We start from the raw sequence: 26,224 nt of genomic DNA, 5'->3' as shown, positions 1-26,224 counted from the left end.
AAACCAGTGCAGGACAAGAGGAACATAGTCTCAAGCTGTGCCAGGGGAAGTTTAGGCTGGACATCAGGAGGAATTTTTTTCACAGAAAGGATGAATAAATATTGTAATGGACTGTCCAAGGAGGTGGTGTGGTCCCCTGGAGGTGTTTAAGGAAAGACTGGACAAGGCACTCGGTGCCATGGTCTGGTTGACACAGTGCTGTTCAGTCATAGGTTGGACTCGAGGGTCTTAGAAGTCTTTTCCAACCTAATTGATTCTGTGATTCTGGGACAGGAGGCAGCACAGGCAGCAAAATGTGGAAATAAACAAGAGGATGAAGTGAGAGCTGGCGGTCCATACGAGCGTTGCTGAAACACTGACACCGGAGCATTTTAAAAACGCCGACACTGGAGCATTTTGAAAGGCCGCAGAACGGGCGGGCGGGCAGACATGGGCCGGGCCGGGCCGGGCCACGGCGAGGGGCGTGGCCGGCGGCAGCGGCGGGCGGTGAACCCTGGGCCGGTGTCACGCTGGGCCGGCCCGGCGCCCGTCCTGGCAGCGCTCGGTGCCTGCGGCCGCCGCCCGCCTCAGCCCCGCCCTGCCCTGCGGATGTGGAGCCGGCACCGGCGGTGAGTGGGGAGTGGGCGGCCGGCGCTCAGCGGGAAGGGGCTCTCGCTGCCTGCGCCGCCGCCAGGGGAGGAGCCTCCACCTTTCCCGCCCACCCCGCCGCGGCGCGGAGCCAGTGCCGAGCCTGGGCAGCCGTGACACCCCCGGCGCTTCCCCCGCCGCCCCGGCAGCGCTCGGGGTGGTGCTGGCGGCCGCGGTGGGCTGCGGGCGGAGCGCGGAGCGGTGCAGGGCGGCGGCCGCCGGCGAGCGCGGCCGGGCCGGGGGCAGGGCGTGAGTCACTGGCCGGGCTGCTCTCCTGCCCGGTATTTGCGTTCCTAAAAAAGGAGAGCGAGGCGCAGCCTGGCAGTAGGAAGTAGCCGTGATGGGCCGCCTTAGAGCGGGCACGGCCCGGACGTGGCGGCTCCCGGGGCCGCCGAGCGGGTGGAGGCAGGGCGGTGAGCCTGGCTCTGACCCGCTCCGCACCCACACGCCCTGGGAAGGGGCTGCAGCTCCCTCTGCCCTGAGCTGACAAGGTGATCCTTGGTCATGGGTTGGAGCCGATGGTCCCAGAGGTCTTTTCCAGCCTGATTAATTGTGACCGCCACTCGGGCACTCCGTGAGAGCGGGAGCTCGAGGGTTCGAGGGCCTTCTTAGGTTGTTTCCTGTACTTCTGGATCGGTCACTGGTTACGCAGTGTGTAGGATGAATGGAGAGGCCAAATAACCTCCCAAATTACCTCCCAAATTACCTCCCGTAGGGTCTGTGCTGGGCGTTGGACAACCTGTTAGGAAAATAAATTTGGGAATCACACAGGCACGATGTGGAAGAGTACCTCAGCTCTGTTGCAGTTTTCAGTAGTAATAAGCCTGAAATAAACTGAAAGAGAGTGGTTTTCGGTTAGATATTAGGAAGAAATTCTTTACTGTGAGGTTGGTGAGGCACTAGAACAGATTACCCAGAGAAGCTCTGGGTGACCCATCCCTGGCATTGTTCAAGGCCGGGTTGAATGTGGCTCTGAGCAGCCTGGTGTAGTGGAAGGTGTTCCTTCACGCGGCAAGGGAATTGGAACTAGGTGATCTTTAAAGTACCCTCAGATGAAACCATTCTTTGATTCTGTGATGATTCTGTGAGTCTTACAGGCACCATGCCAAGGATGATGATTCTGAATAAACTATAGGAGCTGAATTCACTGAGTAGCACACTGTTTATTAAAAAGGCTGTTTTTAAGAGATAAGTGTTCTGCGAAGTGATATTCTTAACCAATTATCTAGTGCTTTTCATTCTTTGAATTCTTTAGAAATGGCAATATACACAATGTGTCAGGCGTAATTTTAGCAAACCCCTGCAAACCCCTGATTATGGGTAGTGATGTATTAAGGTGCAGTGACTTGTCAAGACAGTGTAGTTAGTCACTGACAAGCTCAGTTACAGTGCCTCATCCCTGATTATGTTCTTCTCTGTCTAGTTCATTCTGTTTATACAGATACACATCTGAAATTAAAAATCTTTATTAATCCAGTGCATTTTTTTAAAGACATGAATACTTGGGTTCAGAGATGTAGATCTACCTGTATGTTGCAGATTTGTGTGCCTGTGAAAAGGCAAGTGAAACTAACCAAAAACCCCATTGAAATTTAGCTTGAAAGCTTTTTTCTGCAAGTTGAAATTGACAAGTTAAATAGACTTGTTTATTATGGTATGCATATGTTTACAGTATCACTGTATTTTGTAGGATAATTTATATGAAATACTGGAGACTGATTTGTCCTTGAATCACAGAAGTATAATGGTCATAAAAGCTAAACTGCATCCTTAAAGCAACTTCCTTAGAAATTAAGTATTTTAACAGGAGTGGGGAAACTGCTTAAAGGCAGTGGGTAAATTCCCTTCTTCAATCAAGATAATATAAAAAAAATACCCCAAACCAAAATCACCAAACCTTCCCCTCCCTTTTAAATTTAGTAAATTAAATCTGTCCTAGGTTTTTTGTTTGGGTTTTTTAACTTTTCTTTTTTTAACAGAGTAGGTTAGTTAACAGATTTGTTTTATATCAACATCTCTAAGTTGCTTTATGAAGGATGATACAATGATCTCTGTAGAATAATTTATACAAAATCTGTTAATAAGACAAAGAGAAGCGCCTGGGGTTGTTCAGCCTGAAGAAAAGAAGGCTCAGAGGAGACCTTCTCACTCTCTACAGCTACCTGAAAAGAGGTTGTTGCAGGGTGGGAGTCTGCCAAGTAACAAGTGATAAAACAAGAGAAAATGGCTTCAAGCTGTGCCATTACAATTCTGTGAAAAATTTCATCATGGAAAGGGTTGCCAAGCATTGAAACAGGCTGTCCAGGGAAATGGTTGAGTCGCCATCCCTGAAGGTATTTAAAAGCTCTGCAAATGTGGCTCTTAGCGACCTTGTTTAGTGGTGGACTTGGAAGTTCTGCATTAATGGTTGGATTCAATCTTGATGGCCTTTTCCAGCCTGGGTCTGCGAATCTATCAAGGCCTGCTTAGATCATTTGGAGTATTTACACATAAAGTTGTGCTGTCAGTGCTTTACAGCTGGACTTTGTCACAGAACACTTGGTATATGGGTTCCAGAAAGTCAATTAAGTGCTTTGAGTGTAATTTGCCTGTCAGTATGATAGGTCTTACTCACACCAAAGATGGTTGTAAATTTCCTCAGTATTGTTAAAGCTTCACAAGATTAACTGAGAAGGTTCTTCCTTATAATGTGTTTGCATACTCATACCACGCGAAGCTTATTGATTTTTAAATACCTGACTAAGTTTCTGTTAATGTTTTCATTTGCTGACACATACACTGTCAGAAATTGCAGGCTGTTGTTTTTGAGGATAGTTTCACCTTATTGATTTAATTTATTTGCTTTCCTTTCAGTACTGCTTTGCTGTACATAACAACAACACTTTTCCTACCTAGAGAGTAGGACTTAAATGCCATGGGAGATCAGTAGCATCTTGACAACTGCAGAGGTTACTCAACCTGGTAGTAGTAAGTGCATTAAAGTGCACACCTATGCCTTTGATAAGCACAAGCTTGTGTAACTCACTACAGTAAAGTTTTGCTTGTTTTGGATTTGTACCAGCTGTTTTTTTAGCACTTACATTTTATTTTGATTTTGTACTTAGCAAGCTCTCACAAGATGGCGGGGAAAGCGAAAGAGATGGTGGAAAGCTGGTCTTTCTTGGATACTGTTGAGTCTAACTTCAGGCCCCTGGTAGTAATTGAACTTGCAAAGGGCACCAAAGAAGAAACCATAGAATGGTTCACTAAACGAATAGTGGACAAAAAGGCAAATGGAGGTGAGTATAGTATGATTTTCTGTAGCACTTTGAAATCAAATTGGCTGTCACCATAGTATGAAGACATACAATTAGTTTTCAGGAAATTTGTGGTAAAATGATTGCTTGCCAATCTCGTTTTGTGTTTTTTAAACCCACTTAACTCTGTTATTAATGAAAACATTGGCTTAAGGTCAAATGCCAATTGAACTCTAGAATTCTTCCATTTTTTGCACTGAAGCCCTGATAACCTATGTTTCAATGTAGTTTTGATTACAGTTTTTATAGCAATTGTCTAGACATATTTCTCCTGTTGCTTACAGAAACGTAGTAAGCCTTGCCTAAATGAAGACACTTCACATCCTGTCCATAAGCCTTTGTACTATGTTGTAGAACAAAATTAAGCTAGCAGAAAGCAATTTAATCTTGATAACTTCCTGTTGGTTTTTATTTGTATTTTTTGTTAGCATGAAGGGTCTTAAAAATGCAATATTTCATTGCTCATTTTGGTATGCTTCTGGGAATTGAAGTTAGGCTAATTTATTTGTAATTCCTTGGACTTTTTTTTAAACTTTTTTTTTAAAAAAGTCATTATTTGTGGCTGTTGCAGCTTACAGCTTATGGTCAGTAATATTTCTTTGGCCGATGGGTTTGTGAATACAAACTTGCTTTTAGGCCTCTTTTAGGTAAGTTAGGGTTGTTTCTGCTTCAAAAATCTAGTCTCCTTAAAACCAGTGGGATTGTTTGCAGAAACACTTCTTGCCTTTATAGTGTGAACCTTAGGGGAATAGATCAAAACAGTCCCCATTGTTCCAGTTCATTGTTGAGAGTGCTTCAACAGAAACAGGGCTAAATCAGGGGGTGACCCTTCAAGATTCTGAACAACTTATGTCAAGTACTGTTGAAACCTTAACTCTTTGTGCCCTTAAGAGACATTTTCGGCAGTCCTGTTAGCTTGGGCCAATACATTGGATGCTGAAATGCTAGGGCTTTTAGACATAATTTTAATGTATTTTCTTGCTTATTTTACCCTTCTTTACTTTAAAGGTGCACAGCTACTGATTAAACCACTGGTTACGGAAAATGGAGTTCAAAATATTTATCTAGTTGGAGCTTCCCACTTAAGGCTGTTGCTGGGAGCCGAAAGTGTAGGTTTGGTGAAGGAATGCAGTGATAACTCGATGAGAACTTTTACATACAGCAGTAGAAAGACTTTCAAACATTTTGCAGGTAAGCAATTGTAGGAATCTTTGTCATTGCAAAGTGGTGACAAAAGATTATAAGCAATTACACTGCTAAATCTTTTACAGTCTTACTATTCCTTGGAATGGTAACTGTGAAGAGCAAGTGGAAGACCAAGCCATGAAAAACAAAATACTTGTTTTTAACTATGGAAATTCAAGTCATATAATGAATTTTGGTTTCTTTCACATGGCTTTAATTTTTTGCTTGTCTTTTCCTTCATGCTTTTCTATGCTCCAAATAGTCTCTTACTTGTATGAAAGATTTGCTTGGAAAATAAGACAAGAAAAATAGCTGCTAAACATGATTTTATGATTATCAATCCGCGTTATGAATTAATGTAGGAATTTAATTTCTGTGAGCCAGTTTTGAGGCTTATGATCTTAAAATAAGCTGGAAAAATAAAAGCTTTTTTTCTCTGTTACATGTACACATCAAACAAACAGTAATTAATACTATAGACACATTCAGTGGGATTTGGGCCTGATTAGTGGAATCATTCCTTTTTCTCTTTTTTTTTGTGGGGGTGCCAACACAGGAACATTTCCTTTTAAATGTGCTGCTTATAAGGTATTTAACACCCCTACAGTAGCAGAACTCTTTTTTTTTTTACTCTGCAGGTAAATGCTGGAGTTCCAGCTTAGTATTGCTAATGCTTTTAATGTGTCTGTTTGAGTGATGCCTTTCACCACATTTTCGATATAAAGGTTCTTGGGTCTGTCTGAAACAATTTTTAAGTTTTGTTGTTCAGTGGCAGTTTTGCTCAATACCACTGCTGTGCAATAGCTGTTCCAGTGCCTTCAGTTTTGTGACATTGCTTTCCTGAAATTAGGAAGCCTTCAAAAGAGTTGTCAGTTGCAAAAGTGCCACTTCCATTTCTTTCGTGCCTTTACATTATTAATGCAAATCTGTCACAAATTCCACTGCTAACAGAATCTCTGGGATTAGATGGATTTCCAACTGCTGCAAATATATTATTGGCTGTATCTCCTGGTATTTTTTCTTTTTAAAAACACAAATGTAATTTTAGTTTTGTCCAGGTGCAATCAGAGAAATTGTCACCTAGAAAAGAAGCCCTGCAGTCTGTGTTGTCTCGGTAGTATTTCCGGTTGCCCAGTTAAAATATAATATACTGTTATTCTTTGTATTAGAGTTTTGTTGATATTTTAACTTCTTCCTTAGTGTATTTAGGGCAATCCCTATAGTTTCTTATTCTTAAGTGGGGGAAAATTGTTTTTATGTCAAGAAAATCTAACACTTGTTTCCATGGTGATAAGTTTATGGGGTTGACATAGGTTTGCTGCTGTATTTTTTTTCCCCAATTCTGGTAATTTTTTGTAGTTGTTTGCTGTCAGGGTTGTGTGCTGCACCATTTCATACAACCTTCCTTTTTATTTAGATGACAATCACAATTTCCTTACAATGGCAGAATGTCAGTACATCATCAAACATGAACTTGAAAATTTGAGAGCCAAAGATGAAAAAATGATCCCTGGATATCCTCAGGCAAAACTGTACCCAGGAAAATCAATTGGTAAGTAATGTGGTTTGTTGCCTCTAACTCACTGAGTTGAGGCAGGATAGTGTTCATGGTGAAAAAAAAGTCAGTTTTCCTGTAATGAAGAGAAATTCTTCAGATGTTCAAATCCCACCATTTTTAATCAAATTTGTTTTTTCACTGCTTCAGTAATAGGACAAAAGGCAATGGATGCACAATACAAAAAGAGAAATTCTGAATAGGTAACAAGAAAGTATTTTTCTCAACAGTGTAATCAAACATTTGATCAGGGATTTAGAGACTGTTGGTAACTGTCCTGGGAGACTTGTAAATCCTTGCTAGGCAAGCCCTATTTAAGCCACACCTACCTTGAGCAGGAAGGTGGATTACTCCCAGAGGGCTGTCCATCCTGAGTCGTTCTGTGAGGCTGAGGCTCTGGCCTTATGTTCTCTTCAGCTGGGTAGCTTTTGCTCATGTTGGTGTTATCCGTTATTTTCAATTAGTACCAAAAGTATTTTTTATTTAAGTTACATGATTATGTACTTGGATTCTCTCTGTATAAAAATACTGGAATGGGTACCAGTGCTCCTGAGTTATAAATTTCATAATAGGAAGTTTTATTTATTTGGTTTCACTGGTCTTCCTCATTGCTTCAAGAGCTTTTCCTTTTCATGGGAGAAAGAAGCAATGAGAGCTGGTGCTGTTTTTATGGTAGCTGAAAGTAGTTTGTTGACAGATGCTACAGATTCTTAGGAGAATATCTCTTAATAATTCTATGTGCTTTTATTAGCAGAATCTTTATTCTTTAGTGTTGATCATCAGAGAAGGAGATCTGTGTTCAAGAAATGTAAATAAATATAGATGTCAGATGGCTTACATTTGTATTTTTTTAATATAGCCAAGGTATTTTTCTAGTTGTGTGAAGCAGATGATGATGGGAAATAGTAAAACACTGTCACACTTCAGTGCCTCCCTGTTTTTTAATATATTTTATTTTCTCTATGGTTGTAACTTCAGAGCAGTTTGTTCATTGTTTATCCACACAGGTAGTATTGCTTTTCATAACTAAGCTAAATACAAATTGTGGAATATGTAGTTTGTTTGCAATGAAGATGTGATGCAATTTATGAATTAGTGTAAACTGGTAATTCAAAGGGTTTTTTGTATCTTTCTCAAAATTAGTACAATGATGGCTTTGTGGCTGTCCCTGCAAAGCTACATGTGGCATTTCAGTCCTGACCTGTAGCACTTTTTGCTATTGAAGCTGCATCTGGTTATATTGCAAAGCTATGGAGTAGTTATTATATGTAAAAGGGTTGCTCTTTGTCTTCCAGTAAACAGCACAGTATTTGCAGGAATAGGTATAACTACTCTCTAATTTTTTAATTAACATGAGACAATTTTTTTAGGATTCGAGTGCTAGATCTGTTTCAAAGGAACTTTAGGCTTGCTAAATGCACAACATAACCTGTTTACTTATGTCAACTTCACTGTCCTTTGAAGGAGTGCTAGGTATCCGTTTTTTCTTTTCTAGTGAGAAGATTATTGACCAGTGGTATTCTTGTTCAAATTTTCCCTCTGCATGACAGAGAAGAGTTGAAAAAGCTTTGTCACAGCTGGTATGGCCGAGTGAAAGTTGGTTATCAGCCTTTAGGTATGTAAACAGCCTTTGCATTGTGGTCATGCAGTGGAGTTGTGAAATTAGACCACTGCTCTTTTACCATTTGCACAAGTTTTTCCCCTTTTAGTGTTTCCTGTGTGACCTGCTGAAATGATTTTAGACTTGCAGAATTGGTGGTGCCAGAGTCTGTAGTCTGTGAGTTTCCATGTAACAGCATTCTGCACATCCCAAATTCTCCCTACCCATCAGTAAAGCAGGAACAGTCCAAGCCAAGACTGTTTTTTCAAACTGACTCTTGACAAGCTTCCACATGTCTGGAACTCCCAAAGCTTTTTTTGTATTGTAGATGTGTCAAAAGTGTATTTACAACTGTTTGTTTTAAATGCAATGTCTGAATGAAGACTGTATGTTGCTGCATGCCAGCATCACTTGAGTATATTTTAGACACTTGAGTATATTTCAGAATAATATTAAAATGAATATAATTTTTAGTCTGGAATTGTGGAAAGTTAAATTCTAAACTCTAAAACTGTAAGCTTTATTTAAAAATAAGAAAATAAGCATTTGGGAGCTTGCCTAATTACAAGTGTCCGGGTCTTGCAGTTGTTTGAGGTTCTTTCCTGAGCTGCAGGATGTTAAAGATCTGGCTCGATAATGCCTGCCTCCAGAGTATTGTGTTAGGAGCCTTATGGTGTGCTGGTCTTTTGTTTATGTGAGAAAAGGTTTTGTTTTGTTTTGTTGTGTTTTTTTTTTGTTTTGTTTTTTTTTTTTTTTTTTTTTGTTTTTTTTTTTTTTTTTGGACTGACACTGAATCCATACAAAATTTTGAAGCAAATCCTAGGAGCCTGTTAAGTTGTACTAATTTAGGGATATCTTTCATGTTGGAGTGTGAAATGATGCTAATGACCTACACTTGAATGTATTTGTTAATGAATTTTTGATTGACTGGGGTGTTAGAGTGCTGATCCTTCTGTCTGTTTACCTTTCCTTCTTGCTTTCAGAGACTTTTATCTGGTTGACAATTGTAAATTTCTGTTGTAGTGTTTTGTAAGCCATAAGAATATTCTGGTATTGCATATGATGTTTTTTGTGGCAGTTTATTACAGAGGTAATGCACTGTGGCAGTGTATTTACAGTGTCAATTCAGAGGTCATGCTTCTATGGCTCTGTTTGGTAGGCATTTCTGTATCTAATAATTTCTAGATTATATGAATAATAATCCTATTTTTTTATTAGTAAGATAAGTGATATGTCTTCTTGGAGGTAATACATCTGTCATGAAATGTAGCCATTACTAGTGCACTTTTTAAGTCTCTGTAGCACCTGAGCAGACAAACTTAGTGAGTACAGTAAGTATGTATTTCATATACGAGTTGTCTGCTGAAGAGAGTATCTCAACCTGAGTACTCTTATCTGATGTGTTTAAGATTTAAGATTTTGATACATCTGTCCATCTATTCCTTTAGTTCCTTGAGGGTTGTCAAAGCACAACTAGCCTTTTTTGTCTCTGAGCAAGCTGAAACAAATTTGTTTCCCAGGAGTACATATGGCAGCGGGAATTTCAAGAAGCTGGGTGTCACTTGCTGTTAAAATGGTTTTATTACATCAAATGTCTTCCATGCCATTCATTGATCAATTCTGTCTTCAAGAATGATAGTGTTTTCTCTTTGGTTGGATTTTTTCTTTTTTTTTTTTTTTTTTCCCTTTCTCTGGATATCTGTTTGACTTCCTTGCCATCAGAATGGTATATTTATGTGGGTATATATGTAACATTGAAAAAAATAATTCAGATAACCATCTGACTTTGTGTAATAAGGGTGAAGGAAGAAAGAAAAAAACAACAATATTCATTGTGTTATTTAGAAAAAAAATTCTGGCCAATGAAAAGTTGTAAGTTCATGTAAGGTCAAGTTTGATATTGTACTGACATGTCTGTTAGGTGTAGTCATAGCTGATCCATTTCTTTCTGCAGATGACATACGCTGCTACTTTGGCGAAACCATTGCTCTCTACTTTGGCTTCTTAGAATACTTCACATTTGCTTTGATTCCAATGGCTGTCATTGGGATCCCTTATTACATGTTTGCGTGGGAAGACTATGACAAATACGTGATGTTTGCCACATTCAATCTGCTGTGGTCCACTGTGATACTGGAGGTGTGGAAGCGGATCTGTGCCATCCTGACATACCGCTGGGGCACGCTGCTGATGAAACGACAGTTTGAAGAGCCAAGACCAGGCTTCCACGGCGTGCTGGGGATCAATCCTGTCACTGGGAGGGAGGAGCCGGTGTACTCAAGTTTTAAGAGACAGTTACGGATTTACCTGGTGTCCTTACCATTTGTGTGCATTTGCCTCTACTTCTCACTGTACGTGATGATGATTTACTTTGACTTGGAGCAGTGGGCTCTGGATTATCACAAGGAGAATGAGTCTAACTTCAGCAGTTTGATGCTGTACGTGCCCAGTATCATCTACGCCGTTGTGATTGAAATTATGAACCGTATCTATCGGTATGCTGCTGAATTCTTAACATCATGGGGTAAGAAAGTTGTTCATTCGTCTTCTTTCAAGTTAGAATCCCACATACTTAGAATTTGTTTCTTTGTAGAATACATTACTGTGAGCTCTTGTTCAACAGAATGCTAAAGAGATTTCCCAAAGTAGGTTCTTGCTGTGGGGTAAAAGAGATGGCCCTTTTAACTTCTTATATGTTGAGTGTTCTGAGATTGCAGTTTCATATTTGGTTTAATTTGGTCTGAGTCTGACATGCCATCAGAAGGGGTGATCCTGCCTTTCTCCTCAGCCTCTCTCTGCCTTTGGTGCAGAAGTTTCCCCTCTCTGATTTAGCTCTTTGTCTGGCTGCGTCAGCCATAGTGCTGGTAAAAGGGGTGGGGGGAGAGCATGGGGATAAGAGCTCAGAGGTGCATGGATGGAAGGAAGGATTTGTCCTGGCAAGTTGATCCCACAACCTGGGTTTGCTTACTGTGCTTTCATTTACTATACATCAGTGCAGAGGGCAGAGGCACTGAGATAATGGGACCAAATCTAAGTCCACTCTAAAGGGCACATGAGTGTTTATGTATGGTACATATATAATAAAGACCGGGATTCCACATCCCAATCAAAATGTGTTTCTCTGGGCACCCTCAGAAGAGGAGGAATGTTAAAATAGGTTACCTTTTTTTCCTCCCATGTGTGTGATTTATTTAACAGATTGAGCCTTGTGTTTTGCAGCCTAACATAAGGACAGTGAAATGCTGGTGTTTATTTTGAATTTTAGCACTTCTACAGACATGTGAAGTCACTTTCAGACAAAGCTAATAGGTCAAGCTAATGGAGAATTAACTGCTTCATGTAGCTCCATATGGCATTGATTTGCAGGACAGAATCCAGATTACTAAAGCTGGAGACCCAGAAAATTAACAGAAGGAAGATAAAGCAAAGGGGAGGTTGATGCAGAAGACAGAATAAAAGCAGGTGTTGAAGTGGGGGTTGGTTATGCCTTCCAAAATGATTTGCTCAGCAAATTCAACCTGACATCCATGAGAGTAAAAGCAAGCAATTTCTTTGTTTATAACTGTTCAAGGCTTTTATTTAAATAATGATTTCAAAATTCATATCAAGGGCTCAGTTGGCTGTTTTGTTTCATTGTTTTTACTGTACTGCGAAAAAAGGCATTTCTGTGAAGTACCCAGTTATGTTGATCTGATAGAATAAAAGGTCTTTAACAGGCAACTCAAGGGGTTTTTTAATCCAGACTTTTTTGGGTTTAAGCTGATGTTTCATATTCAGCAGAGGCAGTATTTATGTAACCTGCTACACTGACAGCTTGTGCCTTTTCTGTGCTATCCAATATGTTTCTGCTGCCATGCTCTGAATAAGCTGAAAAGCTCATCTGGCTCTCCTATCTTCTCTCCCACCTGGCATATTTTCAGATAATATCTGACTTCAACAGCTAAAGTGACAAAGCATGGGAAACAATCTGGGGTATTTTAAGCACCCCTCTTACACCCATTTATCATGAAAGCTGATTGTGTAGTGAAAGCTAAGAGTAAAAATTGCAGTCACTTGAGTACATTTTCATGTGCCAGGCCTAACTTGATGCTCCTGTCAGAGCAGAGCTCTGCTGTTTTGTCCTGAGCAAGGTCCGTAGGTGATGGTGTCTCCTTTCAGCCTTGTTGACACAACACATGCTGGTGTGCTGCCTTCCCAGTTACTGCTTACTCAGGGCTTTAAAGGTACAATGTAACAAAGAGCAGAAAAAAATTGAAAATCTCATATCCACTTCCATTTTCTCCCCTCTAGTAAATCAGGTTCGTGATTCCTCTTAGAGGGGATTTCCTGATACATCAGGTTCTGACAGTTTATCTTCAATGAACTGAAAATCTCAGTTTAGAATGAGTAATGCATCTGTTGAACTTCACATACTCTAGTCTTGCTTCAGAGTGCAGGGTCTTATCTAAATTTTTTGGAGAGAGATGGGACTATTTCTGTGAGCATTTACTGGTTTTGAATCAAAATTGATATTTTTACTTTTCATTATATATTCCCATGAGTTTTCAGCCAAAGAGCAATCAATAACTGGACACATTTTGTTAAGTCTTAAGAGCAATGGATGTTTTTTCATTTGTAAAATAGCTCTTCAGGGTAAGAAACAGAAAAAAGAAGAAACTTTTTTGGTAGAAAAAATACTGGAGTTGTAGTCAAAAATATGGGTGATCAATACTGTTGATCAGATTAGCTTCATCAATTAAGTGAGGGATTGGTATAGTATAAATTATTTCTACCATGAAGTGTTGGAATAATATAAACTATTAGATAAGTAATTTTCATTTGGACTAAAAGTGTCTGTTCACTCTTTGGATAGCAATGTGTAGTACATGGTAGGAGCTTCTGCTGTTTACTAATTAATAATTTCGTTGGTATTTTAGAAAATCACAGGCTGGAATCTTCATATCAGAATCATTTAATTCTGAAGGTTTTAGTGGTGAGTATGTCATATAAGCAGCTTTTAGGATTATTAAAAAGACAGCTTGTCCTGTATTTTATTAGTGCTTTCCTAGCATTACCACAGTGACCTGCAGTTTTGCTCAAGGCCAAATAGTAGCACAAATATCAGAGTAAACAACATTTCTGTTATGGTTGCAGTAACTGGTAGACTATTTTAGATGCCTTCTTTATAGTGGAGAGTTGGCTTTTTATTTGCATTGAACTGTTAGTTCATGAGGATGCTGTGTATATAAGTTTCTGTTAATTGGTGTGGTCCTGTCTTCAACTAAGAACTATTTTTTGCACGATTTTATGGTAAACCATGTTGGGGAAGATGAAAATGCCTGTCTGTCTGTCTGTCTACTCCTGTGTAGTTCATAGCATACATGGATCTATTCCATTTATCCAATCTTCTTGATTCCTTTTTGAAAAGGAAAAAAGTTTCTTCCTTTTTTATTTCCTCAGTTTCCTTAGAGTTCCTTCTTTATTTCCTTCACCTTGTTTTTGTATGTGTGTGTGTGTTTATTTGGGGTTTGTTTGTTTTGTTTTGGGGCTTTTTTGTGTTAAATATTGGTGTTGCCCATCTGTTACTGGTAACCTCTGGATCTAAAACTCTTGTAGCTATCACTTACAGCTTTATCTCCTCCTGTAGCCTTTCTCATAAGACTTAAAAACATTTCTTTTTACCCATAGGGTATTTATATAAAATGATTTTAAAAGTTATGAACTGTTAAGTGTAAGTTTACCCCAGTTTTCATTTTCAGTCTGTGAATGGCTCTCTGCATTCCCAATATTATCTGTATTGGCAAAAAGTTCCAAAACAGGAGCTGCAGCACTTACAGCAAGTAGAAAACTTCAGAATTTGATTACTGTCAGTAGGTCTCATTTTAGAAGTAGGGAATATTTCTCTTGGCCATAAAACCTTTTGAAGTGATTGAGCATCAGCTGTGGCTAGCATATATAAAGGAACATTTTTAGAGATTGAGGAGCATATCACCCAACATGTATATTTTGACCAAGTATCTCTTTTTAAAAAAGTCACTGCTCTAAATAGAGATCAATATATACCTTTTCTAATGTTATCTGGAGAAATTGCCAAAAAAATGTAAGTAGAAGGTGATGTGTTTCTAATGTCCACATTTCGTAATTCAGTTGTAGCTCTCTCTGTACACTTTGCTTTAGGTGAGCATTAAGCTTGTTAAGTGAAAAACTGAGTAAGACCAATATTGAAAATGTGTTTCTTCTGACATAGTCTTTAAAAATGGTAAAGAAAATTTTGATGGGCAGTTTACATCTTCATGGAAGCCATTTAGTCAAGGCAGCTGTTAAGTTAGATGATATTCTGCATTTAAACTTTTGCTCGAGTACTAAAACCAAATATTTTTATTTGCAGTTCAACTTCTTAAATTGTTTTGCATCTCTCTTCTACATTGCCTTTGTGTTGTTTGATATGAAGCTTTTGAGGCAGGTGAGTACCAAGAACATCTTAAGAATGTTGGTGAGTCTAGGAAAGTACAGGATTGATAAAAACAGACTTCAATAGTTCTTTTGAAACATATACTTGGAAATTAATATATTTCACCTATATTTTCTTAGAAATCCAGCTTCCATGTTGCAGTTCCCCTAACATTATTGCAGAATCATAGCAGAGTAAAGTAATTCTTTCTCTCTGTATAAATGAGGAACTGTTTTCAAATAAATTTGATTATTCTCTCACACAGATTAGAACGGGAAATTTTCATTTCCTCTCTATTTCCTTTCATGTTAGAAGATGTTCTTCTCTGTAGTGTTCTTAATGAGAGACTCTTGAGGATAGGGTCGTGATTAAGTTTGACTACAGTGAGGATCTGAGAATAAATAAAAGCAAAGATAATTCGTAGTTGGTATTTTAAATCAACTTTCACACTCGAATGAAAATTTGGTATAAGGAAAATATTTTTGCTCTAAACATAATGAGCAGTACAACAAGAACTTCAGCTCAAGACCTCTGTTACTCTGAAGTGATCTCTAACAAAACACTTTATATTCCTATACCAGACATAACATTTGTGCCATTTTCTCTACTTTCAGGTAAAATCAAGAAATGAAAGGCATAGAAAACAAAATTCTGTCTTTAGTTCTGTGAGTGTCACTGGCATATATTAAATATGCATTACCCTTCGTTGTACTTGGTGTACTGTTTTCAAGATACAACCAGATACACAAAATATTTAGACTGCTACCTCCTAATTAGTCCTTTTCAGCACACAGCAAAGGATGGGAACTAGATCATCTACACTTTTTGTATGCTATTTCTAGGTTTGTTAGGCTGGCCTTTTTTTTGTAGTATAGTAACTTAGTGTTACTTGAGCTCACAGAATTGCAAATGATCATAGATTCATCACAATTGTATTATTTTTTATTTATTTATTTTTTTTTTAACTGAAGAGCTTGGCCACTTTGCTGATAACTTCGCAGATCCTCAACCAATTTGCAGAATCCTTGCTTCCTTACTGGCTCCAGAAGAGATACAACAGGAGGATGAAGAAACGCATGTGCTCCAAGAAAACTGATATGGACCTGTCATTAGCTGAACAGGTCAACATGGAGAAAGAAATGGGAACCTATTTGGTATGTTGTTGTAGTGCTTAAAAGAGTTAAAACTTTTCTGGGCTGTAGTTGACAGAGGCATCAGCCAAGGCAAACAAGAATATTTTTGGCTTTCTGGCATGGCAGCTTATTTCCAGCTTCATCAGCTTTGCTGGTAGCTGTTTATGCAGCTATGTGTTATCCTGGATCAAGAAGTGGATACAGTGCAGGACCCTAGTGACACCAGAATGAAGGGAAAGGCATGAACAGCTCTATCTGGAGCTACCTAACCCCATATCACTGGAAAGAATTATTTGTGTAATATGCCCTTAATCGCAAAGAGTAACCCAAAGACTACCAGGATGAGTAGGCTGGCACAGGGAAGAGAGAAATTATTCCTGTGTTGGTTTGATTTTGCAGTGGTACTAGTTTAAATGGTCAGTTAAACTAGAGACTGAGAGAGCACTTTATCTGGATGGGGCCAGAAACGGAGGACAGAAGAAACTAACTCTTCAAAACAATATTCCTGCTGGATGCTCTTGCCTCTCAAAAACACAGCTTTGGTATTCATTGTCTTCTTGATTCTGTTCTTGACCACCTCCTACTCAATATAATTTTTAATTGTATTTAGCAGATTCCATGCAATTCATTACTTGAAATTCTAAAGGAATTTACACACTGGATGTTGGTGTGTGTGTTAAGGCCTCACAGAATGGCTGACAGCTTGATCAGATGCTGCCAGCACAGTCACAAGAGTCTTAATACTGTATGATTTTTGCTTTTACAGAATAAGAAGTACATGTAGATAGTGTACCTTTCATGTAAAAGGTACATGAAATTGAAATTTGGTAATAAAGGTACATAGAAATTTGGTAATAACACCATATCACATTCTTCCTGCATTAAATGCCATGAAATGGGAAAAGGAGAAAGAACTATCACCTTTACAATTTAGAAACTGTACAAATGTGTTCCTGTGTGAAGGTTGGAGGGAGATAGAATTAGACAACCTGTCTTGCAGTGCAGAGCACAGCAGAAGTCCCTGCATTAGTGTCTGAGCTGGTAAATCAGCACAGTCTAGCACTGCACTTGCACGTTGGCCAGCACAGCTCCCAGAGCTGTGTGTCAGCATCAGGCCTGACCAAATAAGCTCTGCCTCTTAGACCTGAGCTGACTCCTGATTCTCAGCTGTCACATACAAAACCAGTGTGGTGTCTCTGAGTCACATTGCCCAGTGCTTCTTCTGCAGAGCTGGATCAAATGAATCTGCACCTGTTGTACTGTTGTACCCTGAATAGTTTTTCACGGGTACCTAAGAGGTCAGTTGTACAGAGTTAGGACTTTGCCTTGGATGTGTCCACTGCTAGCCTCAGTTTCAATTCTAAATGCTGTGTACTCAAAGCCTTCATTTTATATTCAGTCTAAAGATTATTGTTTTGCTGTGCTTGTGAATAAACGATATTAGACTGCTGATTTGTTTGCAAGCAGTGAGCTGTCAGCAGGCAAGAATATTTCTAAAATTAAAACTGTCACAAGGGGGAAGCATTTGACTGTTTAGTAACTGAGGAGTCTTGACAGAATTCTGTGTTTCAGGCTCTTTTGTTTTGATTTCTTCTTTCGCATGTTCTTCAGCATTTAATTCTCTATTCTTTTTGTCCTCATTCTCACTTTTCAAATATCCAGCCCTATTTAAGATGTAAAAACATCCTGCAATAACTTTTTAATTATTATTTTTCTAATTTCTGCTTCACTGCTCTAGTTAATTTTTTCCCTTAATTTATTCCTTGTTTTTGTTTCCTTGATGCTGTAGCTGATGTTGTGGCTGCCAATGGCACAGTTACAAATTTCTTTGACATCGTCTCAGACTCCTGTTTTCCTACACAAAGTTTCATAAACTGAGTAGGAGAAAAATAAATACTTACTTACTTCATACTCTGCTATTTGAAAAGCCAATAGGTATTGGGCAAGGAAATGAGAAGCGTACGGAAGCAGTGGGAATACTGTGCAGTTACCAGAAGGAGGAGCACAAAGGAAAGCTCTCTCTCTGCCTGCAGTGATTGTCTGAGAACATGGTAGCAGTAGCAGATATGTGGCTGCCATTCCAGTGGATGTTCCTGCAAATGTCCCTAAAGAAGACCTTAGTAAAATATAGAATTTGTACAAAATGTTTCTGAGGAAAAAATCTTAATGGCTTTACAAGTTAGGTAGCTATTCGTGGTCTGGCCTGCAGATTGGCTTGTGGAACTGGACTATACTGTGGAGCTTCAAAACGAGCTCAAGTGAGAAATAAAATAAATGAGTACCCCATGTTGATTTGTGAGCTTGTAGACTTCTACTGCCTCTCTCTGTTTCCTAGGAGAAAAAAGCACTAGGTGTTGGAGAGGGCAGTCAGTTTAACAGCTGTGATGGGCAAAAAAGAGTAGATAACCATGTGTCTGATGCATGGAGCCAAAACCATTTTCATGTGGTTCTTGCAGTGATTTCAGTTTCTGTCAAGTCTTCATGATTTCAGTTTTGAGAGAGAGGACAAGCATGTCACTATGTAAATATCAGATACCTAGATCCCACTGTAACTTCTTTGTGGTATTTCACCATCCTTTGTTTATGAACACTTTTTCTTTAGAAGGGGTTTGTTTTGTTCTTTCATAACAAAATTGCTGCAATCATAGCAAACTGTTATTAATACTACAAAACTAATATACAAATAAATGTATGATCACCTGCATGTGAGTACTTAATGAGCATTTAAGTACCCACATTCTTGGTTTAAAGAGCAGGGGATAGACCTATTGGAATTTGTTAAATAGGGTTTTTTGTTAGCACTAATTGTTCTTTACAGATGTCAGTGCTGCCTTGTAGATTGCAATCTTCAAGTGGGCCACTAAATCTGTCCTACCCATTTTGAAAAAAGCAAGCAGAAATACCAGAAAATATTTGCATATCTACCAGTCTACCGTTCTGGTTAGGTCTTTCATGGACAGTCTGAAATGCTAGGACTTTTATTGCCACAGTGCTCTCTGGAGGATGTTCTGTCAGTTTAAATGCATGGTGCTGTTTTTCTGTTCCTCACTGTTCCTTCTGTTACTGTTTAACTGAGATGCTCAGAAACCTGCATAGGTTGAATGTGTAGTTACTTCATGTAATAAGGATAGGAAGTGTGACTTGCAGAAAATGCATTAGGCAAAAGGAAAAACCTGGGCGTCTCCTTATAAGTTTTAGTGATGGAATAATTCCAAATTAATTGGATTTTTTAAAAATTCTTCTTGTCTACTATCAGCAGTCATTTCAAACAACTGATTTGGGATGAGGAAGCGTGTTTACAACTGTAGTACAATTTCTGTGTTTCGTCACAGGTTTTTTGTAGGTTAAAGTTGTTCTTATATTTCCTCTGTTTTTCAGGGTACTTTTGATGATTACTTGGAGTTGTTCCTACAGTTTGGCTATGTGAGTCTTTTCTCATGTGTTTATCCACTGGCAGCTGTTTTTGCAGTGTTAAACAATATCACAGAGATATACTCTGATGCCTTAAAGATGTGCCGAGTTTACAAGCGTCCATTTGCAGAACCCACAGCAAATATTGGTGTTTGGCAGGTAATTTTTGTGTCTTCTTTTTCCTATTCAATTGTTTAAAAGAGGATTCAGCAACAGTATGAAAGCTTTGTGTTTGTCCCATGAGCCACTTCAAAGTTCAGTAGGTACTTTGTTCTCTTCTATGCCCTGGAATATCATCTCTCCAACTGTATCTCCCAGTGATATTTTGATGGGGTTTTTAACCACATGCCTTTCAGCTGCCTTGGAAAAGAAAGCAGATCTTTTCTTTAGTTCTTGTGTATGTATTGTACTTCTGTTGCAACTTCAACAAAGCAAAGCTTCCAGCCACTGCCCAGTATTCTTTATAGCCAGTGTATTTTAGAAATGCTAACTTCTGATGCTGTCTTAGAAGTGTGGAGCTCAGCAGGGGTTTCAAAAGAAATGGAAGAATAGGTAAGTATTCCTAAGCCTGGATTCCTAAGCCAGGCTTGTGGCCTATGCACCCATGGTTACTGGTGCTCAAGCTGAGTAATTTGAAAATAACCCGAATCTGTGAGCAGGAGCTGGAACTTTCTGCACAGCCTGAACACTGTAGTCTATCTAAACAATTTCATGGTAATAGTACTGGGTTAAGCATTTTCTGTCCTCAGTTGTTTGCCCATGCAGTCATGCTGCCACCAGCTGTTTTGGGGCCTGTTGAGTGTGCTGCATCAGTGACCTGATCCTGACCAGAGTTTTCTGGAGTGACTAAATTGTACCCGGAAGCTTTAGCATTCCATAACAGCAGTGCTTGATAAGGGAGTCTGATAAGGTTGGGAGACCTTTCTAGGGGATGAGCCATATTCTAGTTTTATTTAATAGGTTTTCTAATGTTATGTAATGGAGGTAAAGGGCACAGTGAGCTAATGGATTATTCAGTTTGGAGAGGCTGTAAATATTATCAAATGAAGCAAGTTAGAGGTGCAAAATGAAATCCTGAAACCTCAAGTAGAACATAAAATAAAAACATGCAAACCAAGGATTCTGAGCAATGTTCATTAGACACAAATGTAGATATTAATGAAGTGGACTTAGAGGTGAAGTCTTTTAATATGTCATTCAAATGTGTGAATTGACATTCTGATTGCATTTTAACATGGGATGTACTTTCTCAGTCCATATCTATGCTGCCAACATCTTAATGGCATATAGCTGCATTGATCAATTGTGTAACTACCAGAATAATCAGGCTGTGGTCATAAGTCTCAAGTATAGCTGCAGGTGTATTAATAGCATTTGTTTTTTTTGCTAGAATAGTTTGTTTCAATCAAGGGAGTGGGCTGAAAAAATATTACATTGCTACAATACAGTAATTTCGTTTTACAGTGTTGTTTTTAAATAATAGCAGAAATTAATTTGTGAATTAAAAATAATAATTAAATTTTCGAGTCATCCATCTCATATGGGAAATGAGAGCATTTGCTGAAAGATTTCTCTTAAAGGAATACTGGAACTATTTTATCCAGTGAGCTGAGTTACTAGCTTCTTGTCAAGGAGAAAGTTATTTCTGCTAATTCATTGTGACAGTCACTACAATTCTGTATCAGTCTTTCTCATTCCAGACAAGACCTTGGAATAAGTAACCATTATATTGCAAATGTAATGGTTAAGTCGTATTTTCAGACATTTTGTGGCAGCTCTATAGGCAAGAGCTTCTTAGACTTGTCCTATTGCATGTGTTTAAATGTAAATCTTTCAACAAATCTCAAGTGGTTGTGATTTTAAAAAGTCTTTCTGAACCATTCTTACCTTTTCCTCTTAACATTCAGACAGAACCTCCAAAACCAGTGTTAGGACTCCTAGTTCCTCTTGGAATTTTGCACTTTTTCCTTTATCCCAAAATAAATTTGTTTGGGCGTACAACTGCAGATGAGTGCTTACTCTTAAATGTGTTCAGGTTGCACCCTTCTTGTGGTCTTGTCAACCTGATGAGGTCTGGACTGCTTGCCAAACAAGTCCTATGCCACAGAATTCAAAAGATGACAGAAAACAAGTTAAACTAATAGGTCTTCTGAGGCTTTAATGAAGAGAGTGGTATCATGCAGAGCAATTTGGGGACAAGTAAGCTAGAGGTAATGGTCATAACTGTAAATATATTTTTATTTCAGTTGGCCTTTGAAACTATGAGTGTAATATCCGTTGTAACTAATTGTATACTGATTGGAATGTCTCCAGAAGTGGACGCCCTTTTCCCAGACTCAAAAATGGACCTTGTTCTGACTGTGGCATTGGTAGAGGTAAGTCTGCCTTCAAAAAATGCATGTTGCAGCAAATAACACAATCAGTGGAAATGATAGGAGGAATTAGACTTTACCTCACATCTTATGTTTGTAGGAAATAAAGATTTCCCTATCAAAGAAGTGTTTCAAAGTCTTTCTTTTTGATTTCTTTCTCTTCTGTGTTTTCATTTACTGTGAATGCTGTCACCATACTTTCCCAAGCATTCCCAAGATACCATGGATTTGTTGCTTCATGTACTTCAACTATTTAGTAGTGCTATTTCAAGAAGCAAAATAATCACATTTCTGTGAACTGTTTATTTCTCTGCTTGGGTTGTGACCCCAGCATATCTTAAAAAGACTTCCTACATAATCTTTATGGATGTATCCTACAGGGCTTATCTGAAACAACTATGTGTCATGACTGTAAATATTTGTGCTTGTAACAGCATTTGGGTTTAATCTTCTCCTAATTCCATGTGGTAAGCACATCAGTGTCATTCCTTTTCAAACATGGAGGGATGAATGTGGGTATTTTACAGAACTGATGTTGCAGGACTTTGCCCTTATAATTCTTTCCTTGAGGGCTTTCTTATATTGCATTACCTTGACTTTCCATTATTCTATTTTAGAAACTGCATTACTTTTCTCATGGCAAAAGGTCTGGATTTTGTATGTGTAGTTACAAAAGTGCATCACCTTACAGAGGTGCATCAGGATCATATATTTATTTTTTGTTCATTTTACAGCTATTAAGTGTTTGCAATGAATTATGAGCTTGCTTTGAGTTTTATTTTCCAAGCCTTAAGGTTTGCAGTTAGCTGTAAATATGAATCATGTCAATTGGTTTGCTGAAATTTGCATCTACAGGCAGCCTGATGCGCTCTTCTATTATGCACATATTGACATTTACGTTAACCTCAGTGAGGTGTAGTTTTAATATAAAACTAATTTAGCAAGTCAAATGTAATGATACAGCTCATTACTGGACAACATACCTAGAGAGGTAATACTGTGACAACTGGATGTAAGCAGTATGGATTTCTGACAGCTCAGAGATGGGGCTGGTTTTGCCTTTGCCTGTTGCGTGTTAGTCTTTTCTCTGTTTAAATGTGAAGCTGGCTATTTGATCTCTAGGCAGACCTCTGTTTCTTGGTAGACCAAAGGAAAATAGCAGCATTTTTCTCTAAATTTAAATTCTGTTTATGTGCAACCCTTTTGGGAACAGGAACTGCAGCATAATAATTAGGTAGCTCTTGGAACTCCTTAGCATTGTATCTCAAATTACCTATAAATGCTGTGGAAAGGGAGATTCAGAAAACAAAGGGAAGAAAGTTTGGATGGAAAAGGTAAATTAGTACTGAGGGGGGGAGAGGGGAAAATGTTGTCTTATATATAGAAACAATTTTGGTGAAAACCACCAATCTACAATTATCATTGTATGAAGGGACTGTTGGAGGCTAATGCTGGACCAGCCAGAAGAAATTAAAGGTATTAATTAGGTTAAAGAAAAGTCAAGTTTTCTCTAATTATTCTGCTTAATTAAAAAAATCCAAAACAACCAAACAACAAGCCATAATGCAGTGGTCAGAAAAGATCTATTAAAAAAGTTTTAATCAGAAGTATCCACTATGCCTGATTTTAAATATGCTGGTCTGATTTTTTTTGGGAGGTTGTTTTTCTGTTATTACCAGCTGTTTATTGTCTGACAAAACAGAGAGATACAAGACCAACATGTGAGCCTTACAATATGTTTCTGGAGCATAATGAGTCATGTGATTTTTTTGGAATGTTGTTGGTTGGTTATAAACAGTTCCAAAAATACTGAATACGAAATGTAAGACTTCCGTAGTCTCCTTAAGGCCATTCTTTCAGTACATTTTAAACAGTTTTTAATATCTTCACAGGTGTAGGGTTTGGGGTTTTTTTGTTGGTTTGTTTTAGTTTATAAAGAGATGGAGAATAGTTCAGGTCGTACAATATTGCAAAAAGTTTAATAACACAAATTTTGAGCTTTCTAAAGTCAAAAAGTGTTCTCCAAAGTGAAACACATTTTATGCAGAAATTTATTTTTAAAAAACTATATGAACATGAGCACATCAAACATAAATTTTATTTCTGTTGAAAATTGTTTCAGTTGTGTTGACAGTTAAACGTGTTCTTTGTTACAGATTTTTTTAAAATCAGTTCTGTTGTACATATTTCAGGTTAAAACATTGATTACAAAAGGTTCGAAGAAAAGAGGATTACTGGATGCTGTGGGTCTATGAACAGCAGCAGTATAGATTTATGTCAGCTTCAAGAGATGGGGATGTTTTTGCTTTTGCTTCCTGTGTATTTACTCCCATCTTATCTGTTGCACTGGGACTTTCTTTTACCTGGTGCATGATGAAACAGATCAGGGAATTGGTGTGGGAGAAGTTGTCAGACCCTGTTCACTAGGGAGCAGGGCAGGAGCAGCGGTGTGTGGGAGACCCAGCAGTGCTGTGGTAGATTTGTGCTGGATTAAATTTGCAGGACTTCTGCACCACTGAGCCTTTTTACTTTAAATATCACTTAATCTACAGAAAGATCTCTGAACTATGAAAGGAGCACAAATCTCATGTACTGGCAGTATTCCCATGCGCCTTTATTTATGATTAAACTCTGCCTTTTAGTTGTAAAGAAGTATTCAGGAACAGAATATATTGCATTAAACTTCTAGGACATACCTGATGCATCTAAAGTATGTCAATGTCAAGGCAGAAAGAAATTCAGATGTGTCAGAGTGTTGATAGAAAAGTGTTTTAGATCACCTAGCAGAGATTCAGAAAAACATGATGCAGGTGAGCTATTTTCTGATGTTTACTGCAGGTGAAGATGAACATTTTACTGTGTGTTTGTGCTATTTTGACAGCATCTTGGCAGGCAGTTTGAAAATGTTAAGAGAAAAATTTCTTTGAGTTGGCTATGTGTATTTTCACGTGTTCTATTGATGGGTTAACCTACTTAAATCTTAGCTATCTTTAAGTATTTTAGTAAGTTTTTAGTAACTGAGACTTCAGTTGAGTATTTCTATATCTGTTTGATGCAAAATAAACGGAAAAGCACTGTTGCTGTCAAAGCCAAACATAGGTATTAGCAATGTTGATTTTTTTTGTTTTCTTTTTAAAAAAATGCTAGTGCTTTTTAATAATAATACTAATCCTCTTCAAATGGAAACAGTTTATATGGCAACATTTAACATCACACTACTGAAGTAACAAAGAACTGTGTGTGATATTCTTGTAAGCATTCTGTACCCAGCCCCTGCTGATTTATGCAAAATATTTTTTTCCCATTAACAACTCTTAACTCTGATACTATCTGCATTTTTGGTGGGAATATGTATTGTGTGAGTGAAGTAAATGTTAATTAGAATACCACAGAATAAAATATTACCAATTTGAAAATACTGGCAAACATTAAAATAATAAAATATAATAATAATTTTTAAAGTATTAAGCTAGTGATTTTTTTTGAACAGTTGACCTATTTTCATCAATTCAACATCTGCTTCCATGGCAACGTGATTTGAACCAGAAGCAGAATGATGAAACTCCCCTCTTTTACTTATGGATGGATGCTAACTGAGTGCAGCCAGTGCAGTTTTCAAACAAAAAGAAGTAGCTGAATGCCCTTAAAGCAGGAAACAATAAATCCTTATTAACATAATTTTAAAACAGTTGTATAGCATTGTGTGTTTAGTTATTCAGACTTCACCATAGACACGTAATTCTGGTGTGAATTCAGGTGCAAAGTAGGACATTCCAAGCACGCATCTGTGCTTGCATGAAACTGTTCCAGATCACTTCTGACTGCCTACACTGATTTGAACCACAAAAAAAAAAAAGAAAGAACTCTGAAGAAACTTGGTGCATAGTTAGGGAGGTAGGTTAAAACAACTGTAACTTTAATTCTGCAGTGCTTTTTAAATTTTTTCTAGCAAAAATTTTTGTCAAAGAGTTTTGTTCCTGATGACTGTTTCTTTTTAATGTGGACTCTGATAAATTTAAGGAATGTGAATTAAATAAGTGTCGGGACTACTCTAAGAGCTGAGTTCAAGAAATCAGTTCTACTCTTAAGTACAGCTCTTACAGAGTCATTTTTCCTTCTAACAGTATGTCAGTAGTGGTGTTTTGAAGCAGTAGCTGTGAGGTACAGCTCCTCATTAATGTGTCCTAGCTTCCAAAAGAACTCCTGTATCCAGCTCTGAAGTGTAGTAAACTAATGGAAAGGTTTTTTGCAGAAGTGCACTTAGCCTGGATGTTCTACGTCACATGAGGGATTTGCGAATTAGCTTGGAAATACTCAGTAGTAATGAAAAACCTTCTTGATAATGGTAATATAAAATCTGACATTACCATCTAGAAACAAGATTTTGGGAAGAATGTAATCAGATGTGCTGTAGATTAAAATGAGGACCTTTGCATAGAGACATGGGTGGTGTATTTGTAGTAAACATGGCTTAAACAGTTGGTCTGTGTTGATTTAATTTCATGGTGTCCTCTATAAGGACATAGATCTTTATCAGCATCGTAGAAAAACCTGTATTGAAAAATCAGTTATGTAAGAAGTATGGAGTAGAATAAAGGAAATAATCCTTTCTTAA

General features: G+C 38.1%; 1 protein-coding gene and 1 long non-coding RNA gene across 5 annotated transcripts in view; one reads left to right on the top strand and one right to left on the bottom strand.

The window, feature by feature from the left end:
* Nucleotides 1-482: 482 nt before the first annotated feature.
* Nucleotides 483-26,224, top strand: part of ANO10 (anoctamin 10) — a 120,140-nt gene continuing 94,398 nt past the window's right edge. For 2 of the 4 annotated variants that reach the window (XM_068205720.1, XM_068205735.1), the window contains exons 1-11: nt 483-608; nt 3,732-3,905; nt 4,932-5,114; nt 6,526-6,660; nt 8,159-8,278; nt 10,218-10,787; nt 13,180-13,235; nt 14,631-14,705; nt 15,665-15,847; nt 19,205-19,396; nt 21,484-21,612. In XM_068205720.1, the coding sequence (XP_068061821.1) occupies nt 3,746-3,905; nt 4,932-5,114; nt 6,526-6,660; nt 8,159-8,278; nt 10,218-10,787; nt 13,180-13,235; nt 14,631-14,705; nt 15,665-15,847; nt 19,205-19,396; nt 21,484-21,612 (1,803 nt within the window). In that variant the 5' untranslated portion in view covers nt 483-608; nt 3,732-3,745. Of the gene's footprint in view, nt 609-2,337; nt 2,463-3,731; nt 3,906-4,931; nt 5,115-6,525; nt 6,661-8,158; nt 8,279-10,217; nt 10,788-13,179; nt 13,236-14,630; nt 14,706-15,664; nt 15,848-19,204; nt 19,397-21,483; nt 21,613-23,801; nt 23,880-26,224 lie in introns of those variants that run through there. The other 2 variants (XM_068205742.1, XM_068205730.1) reach the window with 2 other exon arrangements.
* LOC137483041 (uncharacterized) lies at nt 10,361-21,457 on the bottom strand. Its single transcript, XR_011004328.1, has 2 exons — nt 21,125-21,457; nt 10,361-10,919 (listed from the first exon to the last, which is right to left on the bottom strand). It is a non-coding gene; the product is annotated as an uncharacterized lncRNA (long non-coding RNA).

Source organism: Anomalospiza imberbis, chromosome 1 (assembly GCF_031753505.1).
Source record: "Anomalospiza imberbis isolate Cuckoo-Finch-1a 21T00152 chromosome 1, ASM3175350v1, whole genome shotgun sequence".
NCBI lineage: Eukaryota > Metazoa > Chordata > Aves > Passeriformes > Viduidae > Anomalospiza > Anomalospiza imberbis.
Note: the sequence above shows the minus strand (reverse complement) of the source record. Positions and strands in the feature narration are given on the sequence as shown.